Source organism: Pygocentrus nattereri, chromosome 21, assembly GCF_015220715.1.
Source record: "Pygocentrus nattereri isolate fPygNat1 chromosome 21, fPygNat1.pri, whole genome shotgun sequence".
Classification (NCBI taxonomy): Eukaryota; Metazoa; Chordata; class Actinopteri; order Characiformes; family Serrasalmidae; genus Pygocentrus; species Pygocentrus nattereri.
Window position 1 is genome coordinate 15,759,788 of NC_051231.1, and position 23,992 is coordinate 15,783,779.

Genomic DNA, 23,992 nt, shown 5'->3' on the forward strand with positions numbered 1-23,992 from the left:
CCATATTCTTATTTACCACCCGGCGGGGGTCTGCTTCATCAAAAATCCCCCTTTTGAGCCCCGTTTCGGGCTTTTGAAGCGCTCTTCAGCCTCCGTTGTGACTGAGCGTATGTGTGTATGCTAAAGGCTGTGCTAATGGCTGTGGGTGGCTCTGCAACAACATTGCAGAAAGAAAACAATGCTTTTCACTGCATATTTCTGTCGCTGCTACGTGTTTGAGCTCCTCGGCATGCGGTGCTGTGACTCCTGAGGTATCTGGCGCCCGTTCTGGGGGTATTTTGAACCTTTTTGCAGCTCCTTTCTGGGGCATCTTGCCCTCGAACGCAAGCTACAGCTCCGAGGAATAATAGCCTGCCTGTGCCAGACATTGCAGGTTTTTTCTCTCGGCACAAGCCGTGCATATGCGCGATATGCTCTCATGCGTCCTTCACCACTCGTTACTGATCAGATTGATCGACTACAAACTCTATTCGGTGATTAATCGGTGCATCTGTCTCTGCTCTCCTCTCCCAGCCGCTGACAGCAGCATGCAGAGCTCGACAGAGGAAATCAGTTTAGCGGCGTGCACTGCAAGGATGTTAACTTATTATTTATCACGCTTTTTAAAATGTTCCCTCTCGAAGAAATAAAGAGATTGTACACAGTAGCGTGATGGAGACGCTTTGCCTGTACAGGCTCGGTGTTAATGGAGAGCATGCAGTAGTCTTGCAGTTCATTGACTGAGACATTTTACGCGCCTACCGTTTTAACCCTTTCGGGGTCGCAGCGCTGATTAGACCAGCACATACAAGCTTTTAACCAACACTGACGTTGTGTGGCCAGAAGTTTGTGGACACCTACTCAGTCATGGTTTCCTTTGAAATCAGGACTTTCAATTGGGGTCGTCCGATATTTATTTTCTGGGCTGATCGCGACTGATGATCAGTGTTTGTGGCAGATATTCATTCATCATAAATATGGTGTTTGTAGAGAGAAAATGTACAAGATTGAAACTGTGCCTCACAATTTACATTATATGGACATTTGAACATCATATACAAACGTTTTGAGCCTTAGACAGTGTAGGTTGCAAAAATAAACATTTTAGGAAACAGTGTTCGGAGTGGTCCTTTGTAGATGATTAATAAACTCTTAAAAGAGTGTCAGTAACACATCAGTAACATATCAGTGAAACAGCAGTGGTGCAGCATGGGGATACAATGAGGTAAAAATCTTGAAGATGTGCTGTTGATAGATTACATTCAGTAGAAGTATTGTTAGCATAATAAACACATAACCCTAATCCTGGCCTTGGCTCTAATCTTAACCCTAACCTTAATCTCAACCCAAAATCTAACCCTAACCCTCATATGTTTTTGACATGTTACTGAGAGTCTGTTGAGTGCTTGTTTCGTTTAAAAAGGACCTTTCAAAATAAAAGCATCACCACATTTTAAAGTTAGCTCCAAACAGAAAAACAACTTAAAAAGCTCTCAGGGAAGTAAATGGAACTCAAAAAATTGGCTCAATAAACTTTAAATAAATACAAATAAAACGTATGTACACTTTTTTATATAAAACTGTGAGGATGGACATTATGGCAAAAAAAATGACATCATAATACTTCAGGACATTTTTTACAATACACAACATCACAATTTAAAAAAAAAAAAAAAAAAAAAAATATATATATATATATATATATATATGTAAAACAGAATGTGTAGTGCCACAATTAAAATGCTATAATATCCATGATATGCTCACAGTAGTGTGTTGTGACAGTTTATCACCATAATGATAAAATGTTGTCATATTGCACGGCCCACGGACAGTGTTGAAAAGGCACACATCAGGGCTGGAGCTTGCCTTTGCAGCATATGGGTGCAAGCTAAAAAGCCTAGATACTGGTTAATGCCGGTGTAAAGCCTACACTGACCAACTGTAACTGTAAACCCAGTAGAAATATTACAGTAAGCATCTGAATCATGCAGTGGAAATGATCATTACTTTGTAAAAAGCAACAACGGTGAGATAATATGAACGGTACTGTCCTTATTTCATCTCATTGTTCAGTGTAAAAAGTGTTTACATGCAAGAACGAGCAGTAGTTGGACGTGCTGAATGTATAAGATGTATTCTGTGCGGCATCATTCAATGAAAACGGCATGTTCAGCCTGAGCAGAGTAGACAGCTCCAGCTGTATGTGCTTTTAATAAGTGTAAATACAAATGAAAATGAGCAGAAATTGTGTATAACTTACTTATTAAACATGAAATCATGGTTATGAGTTTATAAATAATTTACTTCTCTCTGGAGGCCTGTCTGCATAGTTGGCCCAGTGAAGCTCCGAATGAGACTATTCCGAACACGTTCAAACTCCTGAAGAAGCAGTTTGGGTCCGCACAGCATGTCTGCTCCAGTGCACAGAAACCTCACTCTCACCAAATAAATATGATGTTTCGGGCAGGGCTCGAGGTGCACACATGGGTCACGTTTGTTTGGCTAGAGTAAGTAAAATTATATGACAGTGTGGATGGTGCTTTTTGCCAACTCTTGACGTTCTTAACTTGAGTGAAGTGAAGGCAGGCACTGCTTATTCCCACGTCTCTCACAAAACAGAAAAGCATGTTTGTTTAGATTTACGTGACATGTGGTCTACATTTCTACCAATCCATTAGTGCTGTGGATGGGACATTGATGTGGGTGGGTATTTTTTGATCGTGGTTGCGTCAGATATACACATACAAAACAAAACCACTTTTATTGACAAGGAGGAAAATGCTAATCATCGGTCAATTTTTAAAACAGTTTTCATTTTGTTCCCACTTTTAGTGCAATAACAGTCTCTACTCTTGTGGGAACGCTTTACAATTAATCTGTGTTTCTCATTCCTGGTCCTGGAGGCCCACTGCCCTTAGTGTTCTCCCTGCTCCCAGCACACCTGATCCAACTGATCAGCTCATTAACAGCCCATTATTGAGTTAAAGTGGGTATATTAAAGCAGGAAAAGCACTAAAATATGCAGGACAGTGGGCCTCCAAGACCAGGGTTGAGAAACACTGCACTAGTTGTTAGTACACTGCAGTGAGAATTTGCTTGTATTCACCAACAAGAGCATTATTAAGGTCAGCTACTAATATTGGATGATTAGTTCTGGTTCACCATCTCCGGCCAACTCAGGTATAAAGATATTTGATGGTGTTCTGTCACTTCAGAGAACACAGTGCTGGAGGCATTATACCCCATTGGTAACCTGTAGCTGCAGAGCATCACATTCTATGGGCATTTATTTTCTGTGGAGAGTAAACAAACTGTCTGTCCACACTGAATGGCTGTGTCACTTGATGGAGTGCCTGGACACTTTTGGACATACAGTTCATCCATTGCATTTCATTCAGGTCCATCGCCCAAATTGGTGCATATTGTTTTGAGCATTAACCGCACTGATCCATTAGCATAACACATCCATGTTAGTTGTTACATAAAGGAAATCCTGCTATTTTTTATATGTGTAATTTGTTTATCCTGCATTTTTAACCTGTTAGTTTTCCCTTATTATTTGCTGATATGGGTTTCGTAGTTTCTCTTCTAGCAGGTGAGATGTGGGTTTAGGTCAGAAAGGCTGGAGCTGCTGCAGGGTAAAACAGGTTCTGCTTCAACCCCACATGGTTCTGTTTGTTGTTGTGTGTGTGTGAGTGAGTGAGTGTGTGTGTGTGTGTGTGTGTGTGTGTGTGTGTGTGTGTGTGTGCGCGTGCACTCCTCCTCTAAGGTAGTAATGAATGACATCATCGCTCTCTCTCCGTCTGCAGGGCACAGAGCCAGTCTGGGGAAGCGTCGCTGACTGTCTGAGATTTTCCCCTTAAACAATAATACTTGCTCCACAGCGCAGCATAATTTAATGTAACGTGTTGCTGTAAAAGGTGAACTCAAAATAATTCTTAAAGGTAGTAACTCATGCTTAAAATAAACAAACATAGTGAAAGGAAAGGCCGTCCAGTTTATCCTTATGAGGTATTTAGCATTAAGACAAATGAATCTTTTGAACTCGAAGGGATTGTATGTGTGCCCACACCTCGATTCCTCACTCTCATAACTACGTAACTAATATTGTTGTCGGAGCAACCTTGTATCTCCAAAATAATAACTTTACGTGAGAAGGAAAAAACTTCTGATGTAAGTCAATGGAACCAGAATTTTTACAAAGTAAATTTGGGACATTTGGTCCATTCATCATGAAATTTACATACAATGTGAACAGCAACAGATATTTTCAAATGATGTCAAAACCTGAAAAACGTCAAAAATGGAGATACAAGGTTTTGTTCTGACATCAGCAAAGTGTTAGTTTTGTAGTAGGTACTAAACACAAAGTCTTAAGACTAATAACTAACTATCTAATAGGAAGTTAAGGGAAGTAAGGAATTATTGCATTATATTATATTATATTATATTATATTATATTACAGTCATGCAAAAATTTAGCATTGCATGACTATATGATGCATTTTTGAAAAGAAAGCTAACAGAAATTCCCCATTTTTTAATGTATATGTTTATTGATGTTTTTTGTAATTTCCAAAACCTTTTTTTTCTTTTTGTAATTGAATCCATAAGACAGTAGCTCTTGTTAAAGGGATAACCAGCGTATGTCATTGTCTAGAAGACATAAAAAAAGAATATAAAGAGAAGTGCAATATCTATATAAAAAATTAACCCAAAATGTAAACTATAAGGCTACAAATTAATATTAAATTAACCAAGCATTACAAGTTCATTTACACATTTTTGATCTTGTGTCTGAATCCTGTGGGGAGGAGCAGCCGCTGAGACTTGTACAACCAAGAAAATACAGGAGGTATTCGATAGCTTCCTCCTAAAAGAATTTCCGTCCCACCTTAAGTGAAACAGAAGTAACATATAATTGCTGCTCAGTTTAAGGTGGAATGTAAAATGGCTAAATTTAGCTATTTCTGTTTTCCTCCCACTCCGGTAACGGACATGCTTGGGAGATGTCTTCACAAATTAGTCAGTGTATTTAAGTTATTAGCACAGCTTTCTGATCCTTGCATTAAGCACTGTTGGCACTCTGTCACTGTTCAGTCTGTCACTCTTTGCCTCGTTATTGTGCTCCACTGAGAAACCTCGCCATTTCAAACAGCTTGGCTAATCAACCATCCATGATACACTAACCAGACCAGTTTTTTCTAGTTCTTAGAGCCACGCAGTGCATTTTGAGTTTGTTAGTATTTGTGGTTTTCACTTTTAGGAATATCATTGACTGTGTGAAATAGAACAATAGAAACAATTCCTGTTAAAAACAATGTTATAGCAGTAAATGTAACTGTTTGATTCATAGCCATATCGTCTTGCGAGCTCCATATTTAAAAAAATAATTCACAATTTCTGTTTAACATATGGGAAAAAAAATCATATAATGTGGCAAATCTGTGCAAAAATTATGACACATTTTATGGTTTATTTTTAATTCAGTATGTTCAATCAGCAAATAAATAGTAATTATGCACTAAAATTGGCAGAAAATAAGACCGTTCTCTTAAGTTTGAAAGAAAGCATAATTTGGCCATATTATATTACTTTGCATTGTATTATTTTAGTAAAGTCTTCAATGCAAGTTTGTTCTTCATTGTAAGATTTATAAACCAATTGCAGACACCTTAAATTTGAACTTGAAGGGAACTGAAATTTGTGTCATTTCCAGTAACCTACATTTCCAGAGTGTGTGGTTACTCATGTTCGCTTTTACACACATCTGCAGATTTTCTCCTGTTAAGATACATTTTCATGACAGAGCACAGAGCATTTATATAATCATAATCATTAAAAAAAAAAAATCAAGCTGTAACATTTTGGCACAGTGTAGTTAAAGAGTTGCATCTTTGTTTTTGCACAGCAATCGATGAAAAAGTGCAAAATATTAGTATTGCGGTTATGCTGCTACATATTACAGTTGCAGTACAGCAGGTAAGATATAAAGCATATTAATCAATAATGTGATATGTTTCAAGATTGGCCTTCATTATCATTTTAACCATTTGCTTATGTTGGATTACATGTACAGTCATATGCCTTAAGTTTGGGTGCCCTGGTCAAATTACATGTTTGAAAATAACAAGCACACTTTTGCAAATTTCAATGCACAAATATTGTTTATTTGCTGAATTTAATATATTGGGAAAAGAATGAAAATGTGCTCTTTGCACACGTCAGTATGTTAAACTCAACAAATGAACATAAAATTTACACTAAAATGTGCCATATTTAAGCTTGTTCCCTGTAGAGGAACACTTTGGAAATCAACGACTGCATAACTTGAACAAGTAAAACTCCAGCAGAAACTCATCTGAAGCTGTGAGTGAGCAGGACGCTCACAGCAGACTGTAAACACTACATAAATAACATTGCTAAAATGGAATTTAGAGAATATAGCAAGAGTGAGACTCTGCCTCCCTTTGCAAGATGCCAAGAAATTAATCCATGCCTGTATTTTTCCTTACTGTGACTTGTAATGCATATAACTACAACAAGCAAACTACAACTTGTGCAAAATGCAACAGTGAGAAAACTATCGTAAGAAAATGAGATCATATTAGGCCAGCTTTAGCATCACTTCTCTATACAGTTTTACCACCTCTTAATTGTATGGTGCCTTCACACACCTCTAAATGCCTGACAAACTGTTCCAAATTGTGTCTATAGATCATCAAGTCCAGGTCTTCTCCATATTCTATGCATGAAATGGTTAGATGGTTCTCAGGAACACATTACCAAAAAGCGTAGCATTGGTAACACTTTATTTGGATGGTCCACTGTAGATGCTTTTAAATAGCTCAGTCTGTCTTTAAGTAAAATTCAACTAAATATCTATTAAATGAAACTGAACTTCAAGTTCAGTATGAAAGATTTTATTAAATCTATTCCTAACCCTAATCCTAACCCTAATCCTAACCTACACCTCCTCCTAACCTTAACCCTAACCACAGTGTTGTTGATCATCAACTGAACATTACCGTAAAGTTTATTAGTGATGAAGGTATCTGTAGAGCATCTATAGGGGACTCTCCAAATAAAGTGTGACCAAAACATTTGTCTATCACCGATTAAAAAAAACATATATACATTCAAATCCAAAAGTTTGGGCATAGTTGGTCAAATTATGTTTTGTTGATTTTTTAAGTGACCATAATAACACGTTCTCTGCAACGAACACACATTTTAATGCAAATACTGCTTATTTGAAAAAAAAACCCCAACAAAAAACAAATGTAAAATGTGGCCTTTGTAAAAACTGTGGTGCATTTTATATTAGATATTTTTCCCCAATATGTTAAACTCACCAGATAAATAGAAATGAAATTATGATTTGAAACGTGCAGAAGTTTGTTCTCCGTAGAGGACGTGTTGACTTATTTAAACTCAACAAAACATTTGTGCATTGCAGCCATCTCTGATATCAGTGCTGCAAAGAAGAGTATCACAGTAACGATTAACAAGCATTATATTGTTCAGCCCTTAATCCACAGGGCTGTCTACAGGCTGTGTGAGGGTCCCGTCAGATGAATCATTTATGAGCTTTCCCCATTTGCAGCAGACCTGTCGATCAGGATGACGCAAGATATTGATGATTAGAAAAGCACAAAATCCCAGAAGCTTGAAATCCCAGTATGACGTTGTGACTGATGTTTTTTTACAGTTGCTACCGATTTCAGTCATGATGTAGTTTAACTTTCGCTTTGGTGCTCAGTAGCAGACGTTATTGATTTTAGAACATTTATTACTCGAGGTGTAAAAGTGCTGCATGATGCATTGATCTGAACTACAGCGGTGCGGTGTGACAATATTTGTCGTTAAAGTGATAAATTAAGCCATAATACATCACGGTACACTTTTCTGAGCATTGGGAATGATATCAATGCTTAAAAAACACTTATCAACCGCATGTTTGATTACAAAGAGAGAATAATTATGCCTAGTTAATTGGATTTAGTGGAGCGCAGTATATGAAATGTTACTTTATAATGTTCACATATATATATATATATATATATATATATATATATATATATATATATATATATATATATATATATATAGCTATTATTAAGGGTTTTATAGTGATGTCAGAATCATAGCAGTAACAGCAGATATTTACTCAAATAAATGATCAACGTTGAACATATGTTTGGATTTGGCCAATATCAAGGTGATATTTGATAATGCATTTATTATTATATGTTATGTGTAACAATATGTTTTGTTGATTTTGTAAGTGAAAATAGGTTGATACATCCTCTACAGAGAACATGCTTAATTATGGCATTTGTCTGGAAAAAAAAAAAAAAAAAAGATAAATTGTGCCTTAATGTTTATATATATATATATATATATATATATGCATGTTATTAATCAAAGAAACATTTGTGCATCAAAATATAGAGAAGTGTATATATATATATATATAGTATATATAGAGGATTTTTTAACTTTCACATAGAAAATCAACAAAACATGTCACTTGACCAAGGGTGCACAAACTTCAGCATATGGCCAAACACTCAAATTATTGGATGTCGGCATAAGCCCACAGTTCGTTGCATCTCTACTGTTATCCTAGTCCTTATTTTTCCCTATTGATTGCTGACTTTGTATTTAAGTTTGTATTCTAAGTGTTCTTATTACTAGTAATAAGTCTTGTTGCCATCAGAGGGCATGAATAATAACATGAATTGAGTATGTCCAATGTGTAGAATAATTTCTAAAGAATCTAATATAACCTATAAAAACATAGTGGCAGACAGTCATGCTATTTCTAAAGAATTGTACATAATTTTGTAATAGTATCCTCATCATCATTAAGATCTGTTGAGAATGCTCAGAGGTGTTATATGAAGATACATTATTGTAAACAGTGTAGTTGGTGGTTTGCGGGATGCAAACAGCGTCTTACTACATGCAAAATTAGATTATATGTGTACAAAGCCCATTAAGGGCAAACCCAATTAACAGTCTGCTTGCTTTTATTGGATGTTCACCAGCAGAGGAAGAACAGTTGTGTGTTTCCCCTTTAAATCAATATGGGAAAGGCCCTCCACTGGGAAGTGTGTAGATGCAAACGATCGCCATCGAGTAATGGACAGTGCAGACATGGGGGCCACTTGTCTTAAAGCAATATTTCACAAGAAGAAATGGATGTTTAACAAACTGGGTGCCTAAATCACCAAACGCTAGATGCTGTGTCAAGATGTTAAGTAAACTCAAGTAGACTTGCTTATGTAGTTTCTGACATATGTCAAACTGTTCTCTATAATTACTATTATATTATGTCCATTTTTATAGATAACAGTGTGTCATATGGTGTCAGAAACCACATTGGCAAATCTGGTTGAGATGACAAAGTGGCATTCCAACATGAAACTACTGTTTAACATGTTGGCTAATATTCTGTATCACAGCATTGCATTCCTCAGCCTTCTGGGTTTGACAGAATTCTTTTTGGATCTTTTTTTCTTACTACAATACCCAGCATGCATTATTCACATATGGTCCAATCATTGAGAATCCATTCACACCAATAAAGAAAGGCATTGATGTAAAGGTTAATATAGGCCACAATATTTGGCCTCCTAGCAGCAACACTGGCGATCTGGCTTCCTTCTGCCAGCTAGCGGGGGAACGTCAGCCCTCATGTATCCCCCAAAGCAGTTGTGGTTCTTTAAAATTTTCACCCATCTAAAACATACATCATCAGAAGGGGGGTTTCCTAGTCTTTACACCAAAAAATCTCACTCATAGGACTATTCTGGCATCATTACTAGCTACATTAGTAGCTTCGGTGCTTTAGATACTATATGTGTCTTGACTTATAGGCGACCCTTGAAGTAAGAGGAAAATGGTCTAAATTTGATTGCTGGGCCAACTGCTGCTTTAATCCTACTGCAAATGGATCATAAACGTTGTACTGTGGGTGATGTGGTTTGCCACGCAAACGCTGGTCTTACATAGGGCCTCCTAAGAAGGCCTTGTTCAGATCAATTGAGCTTTATTGCCATTATACCACAGCTGGGTAATAAAAAGGTTTATCGCTGGTGCAACATGTATGGTACACACAACACAAACAGTGCATGACAAATAAAGCAGTGCCGTACTGGACAATGTAAGGCGGTACAGATTATATAAGTAATCAAAATATACACGTTGTTTATATACATATATCACTTTTACCATGACATAAGGCTCGCACCACCCACTGACTAAATGAAGTGCAGGCAGGATATTAGTAATGCTGCATGCGGTAGTAATATTGTGCTGGAGAGGAGCCATGGGTGAGTCCAGTGTAATATCCGCTTCCCCTCTCGCCGGCTCCCTCGTCTGGCCGGAATGTGCTGTAGGTGGAAAAATCGCAGGGCAGGGGACACTGAGGACACTGTTAACCCTTTTCAGCTTTCTCCTGCTATAGAAAACAAATTAAACCCTGTAACCTCTCATAACTATATATGTTATGTATATATTTTATAGAAGTTAGAGAATAATTAGTCTTGAATTGAACATAATAAACAGAGCTGCATTTTCCTTGCCATTTCACATGTACTTTTCACTGTATCTGCCGTCCAAGAAACTGAAATGTGAAGTTTTGGCATATTTCCCTTTCACGGAAAGCATGTAATTCTGCAGGCTGTTAGGATGTGATGCTTGTTGTTGTGTCACTTTGTTCATAATTCCACCATCCCTTTTACATACAGATGTGTCTGATGAACAGGACTGTAAAACAATGTTGTAATGTCATGTGGGAAAACAGTAAACCTCTGTGATTGTGACTGACTCAGCAGATTTCAGCAGCGTTCCATATCGCTGTTGTCGGAACAAAACCTTGTATCTCCAAAATTATAACTTTAAAGTAGAAGGAAAAAAAACATACTTTACTTGTAATGTAAGTCAATGGAACCAGACATTTTTCCAAGTCAATTTAGGTCATTTCTTTTGGTCCATTCATCATGAATTTTTTTTTTGTGGATTTTTACCCAATTTAGTTGTTTCCAATTTCACCTGCTAGTTATGACTCCCCCAATCACACGATACTACCAACGCTAGGAGGGTGAAGGCTAGCAAAGGCTTCCTCTGAGACCTACGAAACCAGTCACTGCTTCTTTACGAACTGCTGCTCACGCGATATCATTGGACAGCTGAACATGCTTGAAGGAAAGCACCAACCGCCAGATCTGTTACGTCAGCTAATAGACGCCTGCACTGACTATCATTGTGTTGAGTGATGGGGAGAAGGAGGGGCCACCCTACCCACCCAGAGAGAGCGAGGCCAACTATGCTCTCTTGGACTCCCGGCTGCGGATGTCTGTATCATCACCAGGGATCAAACACTGCGATCTCCTGATGATAGGGCCAATACTTAGACGGTTGCGCCACTCGGGAGCCCCCATTATGAAATATAAATGTAAAGAGCAACAGGTATTTTCAAATTATGTCAAAACCTGAAAAATGTCAAAAATAGAGATACAAGGTTTTGTTCTGACAACAGCGATACATAGAAATCATTACATAGTGAATATGAATTTTCCAATATGAAAATTGGAACACTGGCATCACTTTACCTTGTGGCATGGATGTGGTGTAGTACCTACAACATTGACTGAGCCTTCACCCACTGCGTTCTGCTTAGCCTCACTCATTTTTAGGATGGAATTTTCCAGCCATTTTATGAACATTTCATTTTGCTTGTAAAGCCATGTGTCAGTAACACAACATTTAATGCAATTAAACCTTTTTTCTTCGATTTGTGGCAGCTTGTAGCTAAAATACACTCAACTGAAGACTGATCAGACATTCAGATGACATTTCAGTAGCATTTCGTCTGACCCTTTCAGAAAAAATTGAAACCCAAAGCCTCTAACCGAACATTTCTGAAGGAGCGTAATTAACCTGTTAGCAGGTCAGCCTACTTTAATGTCATTTTTTATGAAATAGATAAATAAAGCGCAAGAGAAAGATAAATGCAGCTGGTTAGCTAAGTCGCTAACGTGTTGTTTTGAACATTTCAGCATAAAACTAAATGTCTTACTAGAGCAAAGCCCTTATTTTTGGTAAGTTTTTTATACTGGTCAGTCAAGATAAATACTCTTTCAAAGTGAAAGGTAAGTGAGATTTGTGCTTCATTTTTAAACTAAGAAAGTCAAGCTATGCTGTTTCTGATCGGGAAGCATAATGAACAGGCCACACTCACTGGATTTACGATGTGTTGTCGGAACTTTCAGGGAATGGTTCTGACAGTGGGACTCTTTGTTAGCTTGATGCTAACAGTGATGAACACTGAAGTTCCCATTACCAGGCTAGTGGAAATTAGCATCATCCTAGTAGTGGCAAATGTACTGCACTGTGAAATGCAGTGGTTTCTGTATTAAATGCAGTGGTTTCTGTATTAAACCTTACTGTGTAATGACATGCTTGGCTGCCACATGCACCTGATTTTGTGACTATATCAGACATTCAGTGGACACAAGCTTAAAAAGCAGAACATGTAGAGTCTCTATACTGTGCTCAGCTGCCCCCATTGTTAAGCTGTCCAAAATGGCACAGTGACAACACCCACTACTCCACCCCCTGTACAGAGACAGTAGATGAGAGCAGTGGTTATTAGCGGACAAAATCAGCACCCAGAAAATGACCTTTTTTTTCTTTTTGCACATGAGCAAATGAAAGGGTAAATCAGAGGCTGAATTGAACTGGTATTTGTTTTATACTCTTCACATTTGTGTTTCAGTGAGCACATCAGACTGTATTTAACTGAAAAAAGGGCAAATATGTCCACCTTGTAGCTACACTCACTGGCCTTTTTTATCAGAAACATCTACCTTATAGGTGCACTTTGTAGGTTTGCACTTACTGCCTCTAGATCATCCTTGTGAAATGTGTCACTCGCCTCTTTTCCTTTTGTGGAAAAGGGACCACTACCAGATATTATGTGGATGGTGGACCATTCTCTGCGCAGCAGTGACATTGACATGGAAGCGACTGGGCAACTCTTCTGAAGTGATGTGTTTTGTTGTCTTGCAGCTGTGTTGGAGTGGATGAGGATGACGCACCCGACATTGATATCTATCACTGTCCCAACTGTGAGAAAACACACGGCAAATCCACCTGTGAGTACCTTCACTGCTTCACTTACAGAGTATACTGTGCATAATTAAAAGCAATTTACTTTCATTGGGGCACATTACTGTATATGAATGCTGTATACAATTTAAACCTACAGGCCCCGAGAAAGCCATGTAGTTTACAGTTTTTTTGCTCTAGACAGTGATTTATCTTTGAAGCTATTTCTTGGAAACTCATGCCTTGTATCTCCATCTGTAAGTTTGGCCCTCTTAATGCACTCTTTGTATACTGAATTGTGTTCTTTTTCTCTCTGTAAAAGAATGTAGTTGATTATGAATTCAGAATAGGTCAGTGGAATAAATGTGCATTATTGTGGCTGTGCCTCAGGAACATTAAGCTCAGCTACTTTTTTTCTCTGCCTTGGGCATTTTCCTTTGCAGTGAAAAAGAAAAAGAACTGGAATAAACATGACACGGGACAGAGCGGGGACGTCAAACCAGTTCAGAACGGCAGCCAGGTTTTTATAAAGGAGCTCCGCAGCCGCACGTTTCCCAGGTATGGCGGTACTCACTTGTCTTTAAAGGGCCCATATCATAATGATACACACACACACACACACACACATTTTCTAAGCCGCTTATCCTTATGGTTCGCGGGGGAAGCCTATCCCAGAGGTCACTGGGTGGAAGGCAGGATACTCCCTGGACAGTCCATCAAGACTTCATCCCAGTGGAGGGTTCTGTGGCCCTGAGCATGGTTAGTTAACCATGTTGAAAAAAAATGTTTAGAAGCATTCAGTGTTGAACCGTGTCCATGTGGAAATGCCACTATAATGGCTACCTTCTGTGCTTGGCACCGTTCGGCCCTGCTGTGCCTAAGATCACATAATGCAAAGTGGATGCAAGGTCATTTAGAGTATTAAAACTAGTAGTAGGACTTCAAAACCATCCTAATAGATACAGGTAGCCAGTGCAGCTCTTTCAAAGCAGGGGTCATGTGAGCTCTCTTTTTTTTGTTTTTGCTAGAATCAATGCTGCTGTGTTGTAGCTGGATGGATTGTTTTCTTAGGAAGCCCATTAGAAAGAGCATTACAGTAATCAGTTCTTCTTGTAACAAATGTATGAACAGGTTTTTCATGTAAGTTTATCATGGAATTCCAAATGCTATTTTAATAAGAGAGCAGAAAAATGCTTCTGCCTGTTCCATTCGCTCCCTGGTTCATACAGCATGTATAGAAGTGGCAACAAGAGCCAGAAATTTAGCCTAGAACAGTTTAGCTCCACCCATTCATTTTAAAGATATAAGGAATGTTTCAGTCAGAGCAGCTTTTTAAATTAATATATAATATTTAATTAGTAATAATTGAACAGAGATGATTTACATATGTTAGACTTAAAGGCACAATAACAAAACCAGCAGTTTACTTCTAAGGTGGAAAATGGTCATGTAAAAATGAACTATTTCTGATGAATATTATGTGATATTATATTAATATAATATTAAAATAATTTAAAAAGTGCAGCAAAAATACAAGAAGAATGTAGAACATGTCACCTTCAACCTTCAGTATCTTTTAGAAACGATTTTTATAATCACATATAAAGTCACTAACTTTTAATCCATAATTATTGGGATGCACAGTATGGATAAAATACCATATTATGATTATATTGATGTGTTAAAATTGTGATGTGCGTCACAGTATATTAAATATGCATTGTTCAGTTTATGATATAATATGATTAAAGATGGAAAAGCATAATTTTGACCAAAATGATTTATGTTCGTTGGACTTCCTTGCTGCATCAAAACTCATCTGTACCTGTAAAAACACTGTGGTTAGAGGGATCATTTGCATATTGAAGCGTTTTGTGATATAAGATGATGATTTTAAGGCCTGTATGGTGATAGAACAAATGATATATTATGTAACCCTTATAATCAATAAAATGTACTGCTATCACTTTAGTTCAAAACGTACTTTTCAGATCTATTTTTATTTAAGCTTTTGAGATATTCCCAGTCTCTCAGTTCCTCAACATGTCAGTAGATGGCGCTCTCTAATCATCCTTGTAGAGACCCCAAAAAATAGTGACACTACACATCCACTTCAACTCCTTCCTCTTAAACTCTAGGTTTGTTATTCTCTTATTAATCCTAAAGGAATACTGCATTAACTCTTAGATCTATATTAGATGATGCATCAGGTTTTATGTTCTTGTCAGGGAGATTATGGGGAAATGGGTAACATCTTACATTAAGGTTCGCTTATCAATCCTTAATTATACAATAATCAACTATTAATTTCCCATTATTTAGCTATTAGTTAACTCTACATTAAGCATTAGCTATTACTTAGTAACTGGTTAAGCACTTATCAGTTAGTAATTGAGTACACTACTTGCTCATAATCTGTGTACTAACTGCTGCTTATTACATTGTTAATGAACTAATAAGTATTTTTATTCATATAAAGAAGTAACATGATAACTCACTAGTGCCTATGTGTTAGTCATGTTAATTATCTGTTAATTAACTTTCCATCACGTCCGTATATTCAGTTGCTTCACTTCTCTCACGTTGGTTCTTGTTCATTAAAGATGCTTATGGTCACGTCTAACCATAAGATGAGCGCACACAAATTCCCTGACAGTTTTGTTAGTCATCACTTTCATCTGTGGCATATCTGTACGAACTAACTCATATCTGGTAGAAGTGCATTTTAATTTTCAGCATAAACGCTGGATATGTGGTTAACTAACCAAAACTATTATCAACATAATCTGTAATTGCAAAAATAAGAACAACAATAGAAAATATGAACAATACTAATTTGTGTGCATGGCAGTCCAGTACAAAAGTGGATGTACTTACTTTACATGTGCACTGATATAAACAAATGCTGCAACTACTTCATGTTCCATTCAAAGACACATTACACTGTGCTTTTGTTGTCATACACTGCAATAATACAGCATTTATTTTAGGGAATTAATTGCACTAAACAATCACTCTACTATGTTAACAACAGATTATTTTGTTTATTTCGCATTTTATTTTTTTCCAGTTGTTGTCATTTTAATACTATTAAATTTGGTCAGCAGGGGAGGACTGCACTCACTGCTGGACATCAAACTCTGCCCACGAGCACGGCCATTAGCTTTCATGCCAAACCCTGCCATTTTATTAGCTGGCTACTGAAACATCTGCATGAATTAGTGTGTGCTTCATGTAAATGATATGTAAATTAGGCATTGTTAGGCTGCTTTCATGCATTGAAGCTGATTTATCAATTTTGCTCAAATCTCCACTTGTTTCCACATTGTACAAAATTGTTATGAAACAGACAAAGAGCAGTTCATACCTTATAAAAGGCAATAAAACATGCTTTTTTACGCAACTTTGATGGTTAATGACCATTAGATCTTTACATTTTGACCATTACTTCTTAAATTCCTCTTACTTAATCATTCATTACTGCTTTTGTGTCCCTTCAAGTAAAGTGACAACATTTTCCATTAATTACATTATGAACTAATGTTTAAAACTACAAAACTACGACTACTTACTGATAAATTAATTGCTCTTTACTTGTTTTTGTGTCCCCTCAAGTAAAGTGGAAAACACACATACGTTCTGAAATGACATTTTTATTTTGAGAGATTTTACTCAATAAACCAAACAGAAGTCACAAACTGTTCATCTTCTTTATTAAAAATGAAAGAAGGAAATATTTCTGTTTCTTTGTAACTTTCCAAAATACAAATACAAAATGCATACACATTTGCACCTTCAAAACTCTACAGAGGAAAAAATATTGGAATTACCAAAAACAAAAGAAAAAAAAACTCACCGCTTTATCTTCTTTTTCAACACACATATACAATTATCAAAATGTAAACTACAAGAAAAAGACAAGAAAAGATGAAAAGTTTTTTTTTAATATTGATATTTTCTATTGTTGTTCTTATTTTTGCAATTACAGATTATGTTGATAATAGTTTTGGTTAGTTAACCACATATCCAGCGTTTATGCTGAAAATTAAAATGCACTTCTACCAGATATGAGTTAGTTCATACAGATATGCCACAGATGAAAGTGATGACTAACAAAACTGTCAGGGAATTTGTGTGCGCTCATCTTACGGTTAGACGTGACCATAAGCATCTTTAATGAACAAGAACCAATGTGAGAGAAGTGAAGCAACTGAATATACGGACGTGATGGAAAGTTAATTAACAGAGAATTAATGGGACTAACACATAGGCACTAGTGAGTTATCATGTTACTTCTTTATATGAATAAAAATACTTATTAGTTCATTAACAATGTAATAAGCAGCAGTTAGTAAACAGATAATGAGCAAGTAGCCAAACTAACTTATCAACTAACAGTGTACACAATTACTAATTGATAAGTGCTTAATCAGTTACTAAGTAATAGCTCATGCTTAATGAAGAGTTAACTAATAGCTAAATAATGGGAAATTAATAGTTGATTATTATATAATTAATGTTTGATTGGCGACTCTTAATGTAAAGTGTTACTGGGAAATGTGCTGAAATTATTGTTCCTGTTAGTTGTTGCTCTTGATTGTTGTTCCTGATTGGAATAAAATCCCTGGACTAGTTTTTAAAGACTTATTATTCAGTAACTATGATGAAACTAGGGTTTCAGTTCTGGAGTATGAAAGTGAAGAACTGTGTGGACAAGATAACAGGAGTTTAATAGGTTAAAATCTCCCAGAAGCTAACTATGATGATGTTCCTTGCAGCTCAGAGGATGTGGTGGTCAAGCTTAGTGGGTGTCAGCTGACTGTGGACTATCTGGAGGAGAACAGCTTTAATGAACCCATTCTGATCCAGAAGAAGGAGGGGTTGGGGATGACCATGCCTGCACCCACCTTCTACGTCAGTGATGTTGAAAACTATGTTGGTAAGAACACAGTTAACTTGTCAGAGGTCACACTTATCACAGTGACATCATGCACTTAGCGTTTAACAGCAGTACAACATAAAGTGGCACAAAAAGCACATAACCAAAATGCTAATGGTTAAGCACTAATCACAGCAGACTACATAATAATAGCTTACAACAACTGCCGGCTAAACCAAAAAGGAAGTAACTTAAGTGCCCATTTAAGAAGAATTATACACTATTTGTCCAAACAACCCTTTTAATTAGTGAATTAAGCTACTTTGGAACCTTTCCCTGAGTGGATGAGTCTAATAATTGTGAGAGCACTGAAAAATTATTCAAAAAGAACCTGGTGAGGGACGTTTCTTTTGAGGATTTAAGTGAATTTTCTACTGTTGTCAACTTATCTTAACCTTACCTTGACCTTCCTTTTGAGCTTGTGCCTGTGAAGGTAACATGTAGCTTCAAAAACCTCCCGCAAAATCTGACCCAACACCTCTGATTGTTACATTTTAGGCTTTACAAGGTGACTCACAGCAGCACACAGACACCATGTTTTTGCAAGTTTATCCTCCTGACTCCTGAGTAATGCTACTTCTTAGATAGTTTTAAGGTGCACCCATTGCTGACAGGTGTTCAGTGGTGCGCACATAGCATGGAGACCCTGGAGCAGTCACACATTAACCTAAGGTCACCATGCCTAATTCCAAGCATCTACTGGAGGAGCATAAAAGCCCCTAGCTTTGGGCTGTGGAGCAGTGGAACTGCATTGTCTGGAGTGATGGAGCTCCATATAATATCTTTGAAATGAGTTGGAGTGGCGTTTGTGATCCACAGCTAATCATTAAACACCAGCAGCTGACCTCACTATTGCTGTTGTGAATGCAATCAGATGCAAATATGCAAACAGGATAAAAACATCTTACTAATACCATTGATTTCATGAGTTATGTTGAGTGAGCAGGTGTCTACAAACTTTTAAACATGCCTTAACAACCATTAGTAAAACACACTTGTTTTTGTAACTGCATTCAAGCACAAAACAGCACTAATAAACTAGCAAATTTCACTCTGTTGCCAGTTTTTCCCAAATGTGCAGTGTTGACTAGAGAGTTTTGGTACACATTATTATTTTTATTAGTAGGACTGTGTGTTTGTCAAATGAACGTGCTTACAGAACTGAAAGTGCTTACTTTTCTTGTAATAGAAAGCTGAACAATACAAACAATAAGAAATTCCCTCCTTATTTTATTCTTTATTAAAGGGCATATATTTGTAGTATGTATTTTTAACATACCTTGCACTGACATCATATCCTAAATGAAACAGCCCTGATGTATTTTCGCTAGAGGGCACCTTTGCATGCCGAAAGATAAGCATTGAAATTCTTCTTTATCAGTTATGGGTCATTATTGACCATAATAGTGAGTGAGTTCACTTTTCCACTATTCAATATTATTCCTTTTTTTTTCCAGGGCCTGATGTTCTTGTGGATGTTGTCGATGTCACCAAACAGACTGACAGCAAAATGAAGCTAAAGGAATTTGTGGATTATTATTACAGCACAAACAGAAAGAAAGTATTAAACGTGATCAATCTGGAGTTTTCCGACACAAGGTGAGCAGGGCTGGATCATATTTCTGACGTTGGTTATAAGCGTAATACAGTCTGGGAGAACTGTTGGTACATTTGTGTAGTGATGCAAACCATCAACATATCAAAAAAAGGAAATAATGAACTAAACAAAATTGAAAACCACCTGAAAATGTATTTTGTCAATAACATTTGTACGCAAAATCTGCTCAAATGTTTTGCAAATTTTTTACATGAAAATACATTTTCTACACGTCCTCTCTGTGTGCACACTTAAATGCACAATTAGTGTTTAATTTGCTCAATTTAACATATTGGAAAAAAATACAATATGGCCAGTGTGTAATTAATCGCACATTTTATATTTTATGGGTTGTTTTTAAATTCAGCAAAGAAATAGACTTTCAGTAGCATCTACTGAAAAAATATACTGAATGTCAGTTGAAACAGATCATTGAAAGTGATGAACTGCAGAAGTAAAAAACAGTAGAATCTAAGTGTGCGCTTTTATTGAAAATGTAAAATATAATGTGAGTAATAAAAAATATATTGAAAGTCATTTGAAACAGACATTTAAATAGGATAAAATGACAAGGGACTTTAATGTGGTGTATAGCTGGCCAGTAGTACTGCGAGTGCATAGATGAAAAAGTTAAAAAGTTCTCTTTTCATGAATAAATAGAGAAAACAACACAAATTTCTTGACATCTGTTAAAACTCTAATACTTGCACATAAATGTAAGTAATAAATTCTAATTGAAACAGATATTTAAATGGTATGGAATAATAAAAATAACTAAAATTTTTTTGTGTAACTGTCCAGAATGGCCAGTATTGTGGAGAGTCCACTGATCGTGAGGAGATTATCCTGGGTGGAGAATTACTGGCCAGACGATGCTCTGCTGGGGAAGCCCAAAGTAACCAAATACTGTCTGATCTGTGTGAAGGACAGCTACACTGACTTCCACATCGAGAATGGTGGAGCCTCTGTGTGGTACCATGTCTTAAAGGTGAATTTCTGAAAGGATTTTTTTTTTTATCTGTTACTGCCTTTTCACCTAAAAGTAAAGGTTCATAAAGGATTATTGCTAGGTATGTATGACTCTGGGAAAAACCTGTAATTGGTATATAACCTAGTTCTTTAGTTGCATTTACACATTTAGAAAAATGATATGTTCTTAATGAAGTCGCTCCAAAGGCACCTTTATTTTTAAAAGTATAACTGGATACAAATCTTGTTTTGTGTCGCTGCTGTTAGTACATACCAGAATGTGATCAGTTTAGCAGTGTTTACTGAATGATGAATTTTGTTTAGCTGTGGTCAAAAAAGGTAATATTTAAAAACAGCTTACACATGTTACAGCTGACTGAATTGATTAAACTGTCAGTATGTTGATATTCCATTTATTTCAAGAGATGCTTTTTGATCTGGTGAGTTTTAGGGCCCACTGATGTTAGTCTGTCTTTTGCAGAGCTTTTTTTTGCAAATGGACCATGTTAAAATGGTATGAGTGGTTGGCCATTAGAGAGAATTTTCAGATTGCCTGCTCAGCCTAGTGACACACGAGAGGAGGTGCTCATGGTGATAAAACAATCATTTAATGGACTTTTTGTCATTACAATTACGAACAACCGCAGATTTCATTTTACTGAAACGTGTAAAGGTTTAATGTGTAAAGGTTCACTTCTGTGGGGCTTCATTTATCCACCATGACAACATTCTTATTTGCATTAGTGCCTTTATGGGGTTTTCTATGTTAGGTTAGCTGTCGGAGATGTGATTTCACTCTTTTGTGCCAGGTTAAGGTTAAACACAGACATTTCAACATTGTAGGCCATTCAAATAACATACTTTACATCTGATTTTGTGTCCTTTCTGTTTTTTCATTCATCAGTATTGTCTCACTCGATAACCAACATGCATTACACAGATATTTCATGCAAATACTGCTCTCAAGTACCCTCCACAATCTCCCCGTTTCAGCACCAACCCTCGTCCGCTTGGCCTCATCCTTTCCCCTTGGGGGGAGTCCCCAGTGCCATTTTAGGGGCTGTTCCATTACTTTATTAGCTCAAGTGAAAGGTATTCAGCAAATGGTCAGCGGGGTGAGGGATGCAGTGAACACCATTGTCGGCTAGCTTAAGAAATTGCCCAGGAATCAGTGACCTGATGCATTTTTCTTTTCAAACCCAAAAGTAATGGTGGACAGAGAACTGCGGCAATAAACTACTTTAAAATGCTTAGAAGCTAAAAGCTTTAAAAAAAAACATTTCAAAACAATAACATTCAATTTGCTGGGCTTTAGGATACAAATTATTCCATCTGTTATCCATGACTGCTAAAACAGCTCTGTCACTTTACTCTGCTAGCTGGTTCATTAGCATGCTAAAGGCCACACAGCTAACAAAGTAAGACAAACAGTAAGAAATGCACTACATCACGGTTCTACATCAAGTTTATAGCCAGATAAATTAATTACTCATACACGTTATATATGCTGTGGTCAAACCTCTTAAAAATGTTTTGCATTGCAAAGTTTGCACGGCTAGCTGATTAGCTTGCTGAGGCTAACCAAGTGCGTGCCATTTGAATAATTCGCTCCACGCTGTCGCCTCCTCCTCGTTTTCCACAAGTGGACAGTTGTGTAACAAAGATGTGACGGTGTTTAAGTGTTTGTAGTTTTTCAAATGTTCCTCCAACCTTCAAGATGCATCATAAGAAGAGCTTTACCGGTCATAAAACTGGAAAATCTTGCTCTAGAGACTGCTGCAGCCTGTTGTAGCATATGAGTCGGCATGTTTACAACAGATGGTTCAATTTGTCATTTTTCATACATTTTAAAGACTAACTGTAGCGCAGAAGCCATTATCCCATAGCTGTCTGCCAAGCTGGCAGCCTAGGCCGTCCAGCTTTTTTCTTTGATTTAAAATACAGGCCACCTCCTGCTATGGAGATGATTTTCTGCGCAGTTGCCCTTAGTGATAGTTCCTTTATGTTCTAGTTAGCAAGTCTGCTTAAGGTCACTTGACAGCACAAGATAGTTTGAGGTAAAGGTGAGAAGATTTGGGCAAGCCGTTTGCACAGTACTAACGGGTGGGATATAAGCATCAATTTGTTCTTAGATAATTGAGCCTCACAGTGCAAAAAACAGTAGCAAATTTCAGATACCAAACATGTCTCTGCTGAAATGCTGCATTTATGTTTAAGGAGACAGTTGTTTAAATGCGGTTTTATTGCTGAACTATCACTTTAAAACATGTTGTTTTGCCCAAACCTCAACCACATTTACACGTGAACTAGCACAGACAGTGCTTTGCCACGATGTTATGTCTGTGTGTTCAGCAGTCGTTACCACAGCTTACACTTTTGGTCAGCTTTAGCCCCACTGACCACTACTTGTTTTGCTGTGAGATTTAGAACACATTCTCTGACAGAATAAGAAAATTAGTAAGCTGTTTTTAGTTTGAAAACTTTTGGTCATGACTCATTTAGTGATTCATCGATTCCTCTGCAAGATATTTTATATAAACCTGAACGAAAGGTTCGTCACTCATTTCTTCCACAAATCTAATGCTGTAATGTGCAGTCAAATAGGCCACCAGAAACTTTCCACTTACTTTTAACACCAACAGGAACAGCAGCAACTTTTTATTCTGTGGGTTGTTGGGGTGAAAGTAATTCGGAAATCATTATCCAAAAAAAAAAATATTAAGAAACAGCCAGTGAAAGAGTGTAAGACTGCGTTTTTGACACCCAGAACGCCCAGGCATGTAAGAGTCTTGTATAGCTTCCAGTTACAGTGGAGGTAACTCCCAAACTGAAGGAAAACATGGAAAGGAAACACCAACATGAAATATTTTAATAGAGCGCTGGGCCACCACAGGCTGCCAGAAGAACGTCAGTGGGCTTTGGCAGAAACTTTGCAGAGCTCTACTGGAGGGATGAAACACTAAATTCCACCATTTACTGTTTTTCTTATGGTGAATAAAAAGCTGTTTTGAGTGGCCACTCCAAAATCTCCCATAACAGGTCATTTGGGTTGAGATTTTGTGACCAAGAGCAGCATAAAGGTTTCCATCACTGTCCCAAGAAATCCCGGTTCTTTCTCCTAGTCAGTGAATAGCAAACAGGAATTTTCATACATTGCTTTTTCCTTGTATAGAACCTCAAATTACTAATTCAGAATGATTTTTTCTTCCAAACCACAAATGTAGTTGGCCATTTCGAATATTTGTGGCTTCTCTATTTTTGCACTGGACCTATGAAGCTAATGGAAGCTTACAGCCCACCAGAGTATCAAAATGTGTAAATGAAAATGTGAATAACAGTATGTCATCAAGTGTAACTTAAGCAAGTCTGTTTGAGATGAGTTGGCT

The 23,992-nt window shown here is 37.1% G+C and overlaps 1 protein-coding gene across 2 annotated transcripts in view; it reads left to right on the forward strand.

Moving 5' to 3' along the window:
- Positions 1–23,992, forward strand: part of phf2 (PHD finger protein 2) — a 61,048-nt gene that overhangs the window by 589 nt on the left and 36,467 nt on the right. For both annotated transcript variants that reach the window (XM_017692819.2, XM_017692820.2), the window contains exons 2-6: positions 13,063–13,148; positions 13,545–13,659; positions 17,880–18,040; positions 19,498–19,639; positions 20,439–20,625. In XM_017692819.2, coding sequence (XP_017548308.1) covers positions 13,063–13,148; positions 13,545–13,659; positions 17,880–18,040; positions 19,498–19,639; positions 20,439–20,625 — 691 coding nt within the window. The remainder of the gene's footprint in view (positions 1–13,062; positions 13,149–13,544; positions 13,660–17,879; positions 18,041–19,497; positions 19,640–20,438; positions 20,626–23,992) is intronic.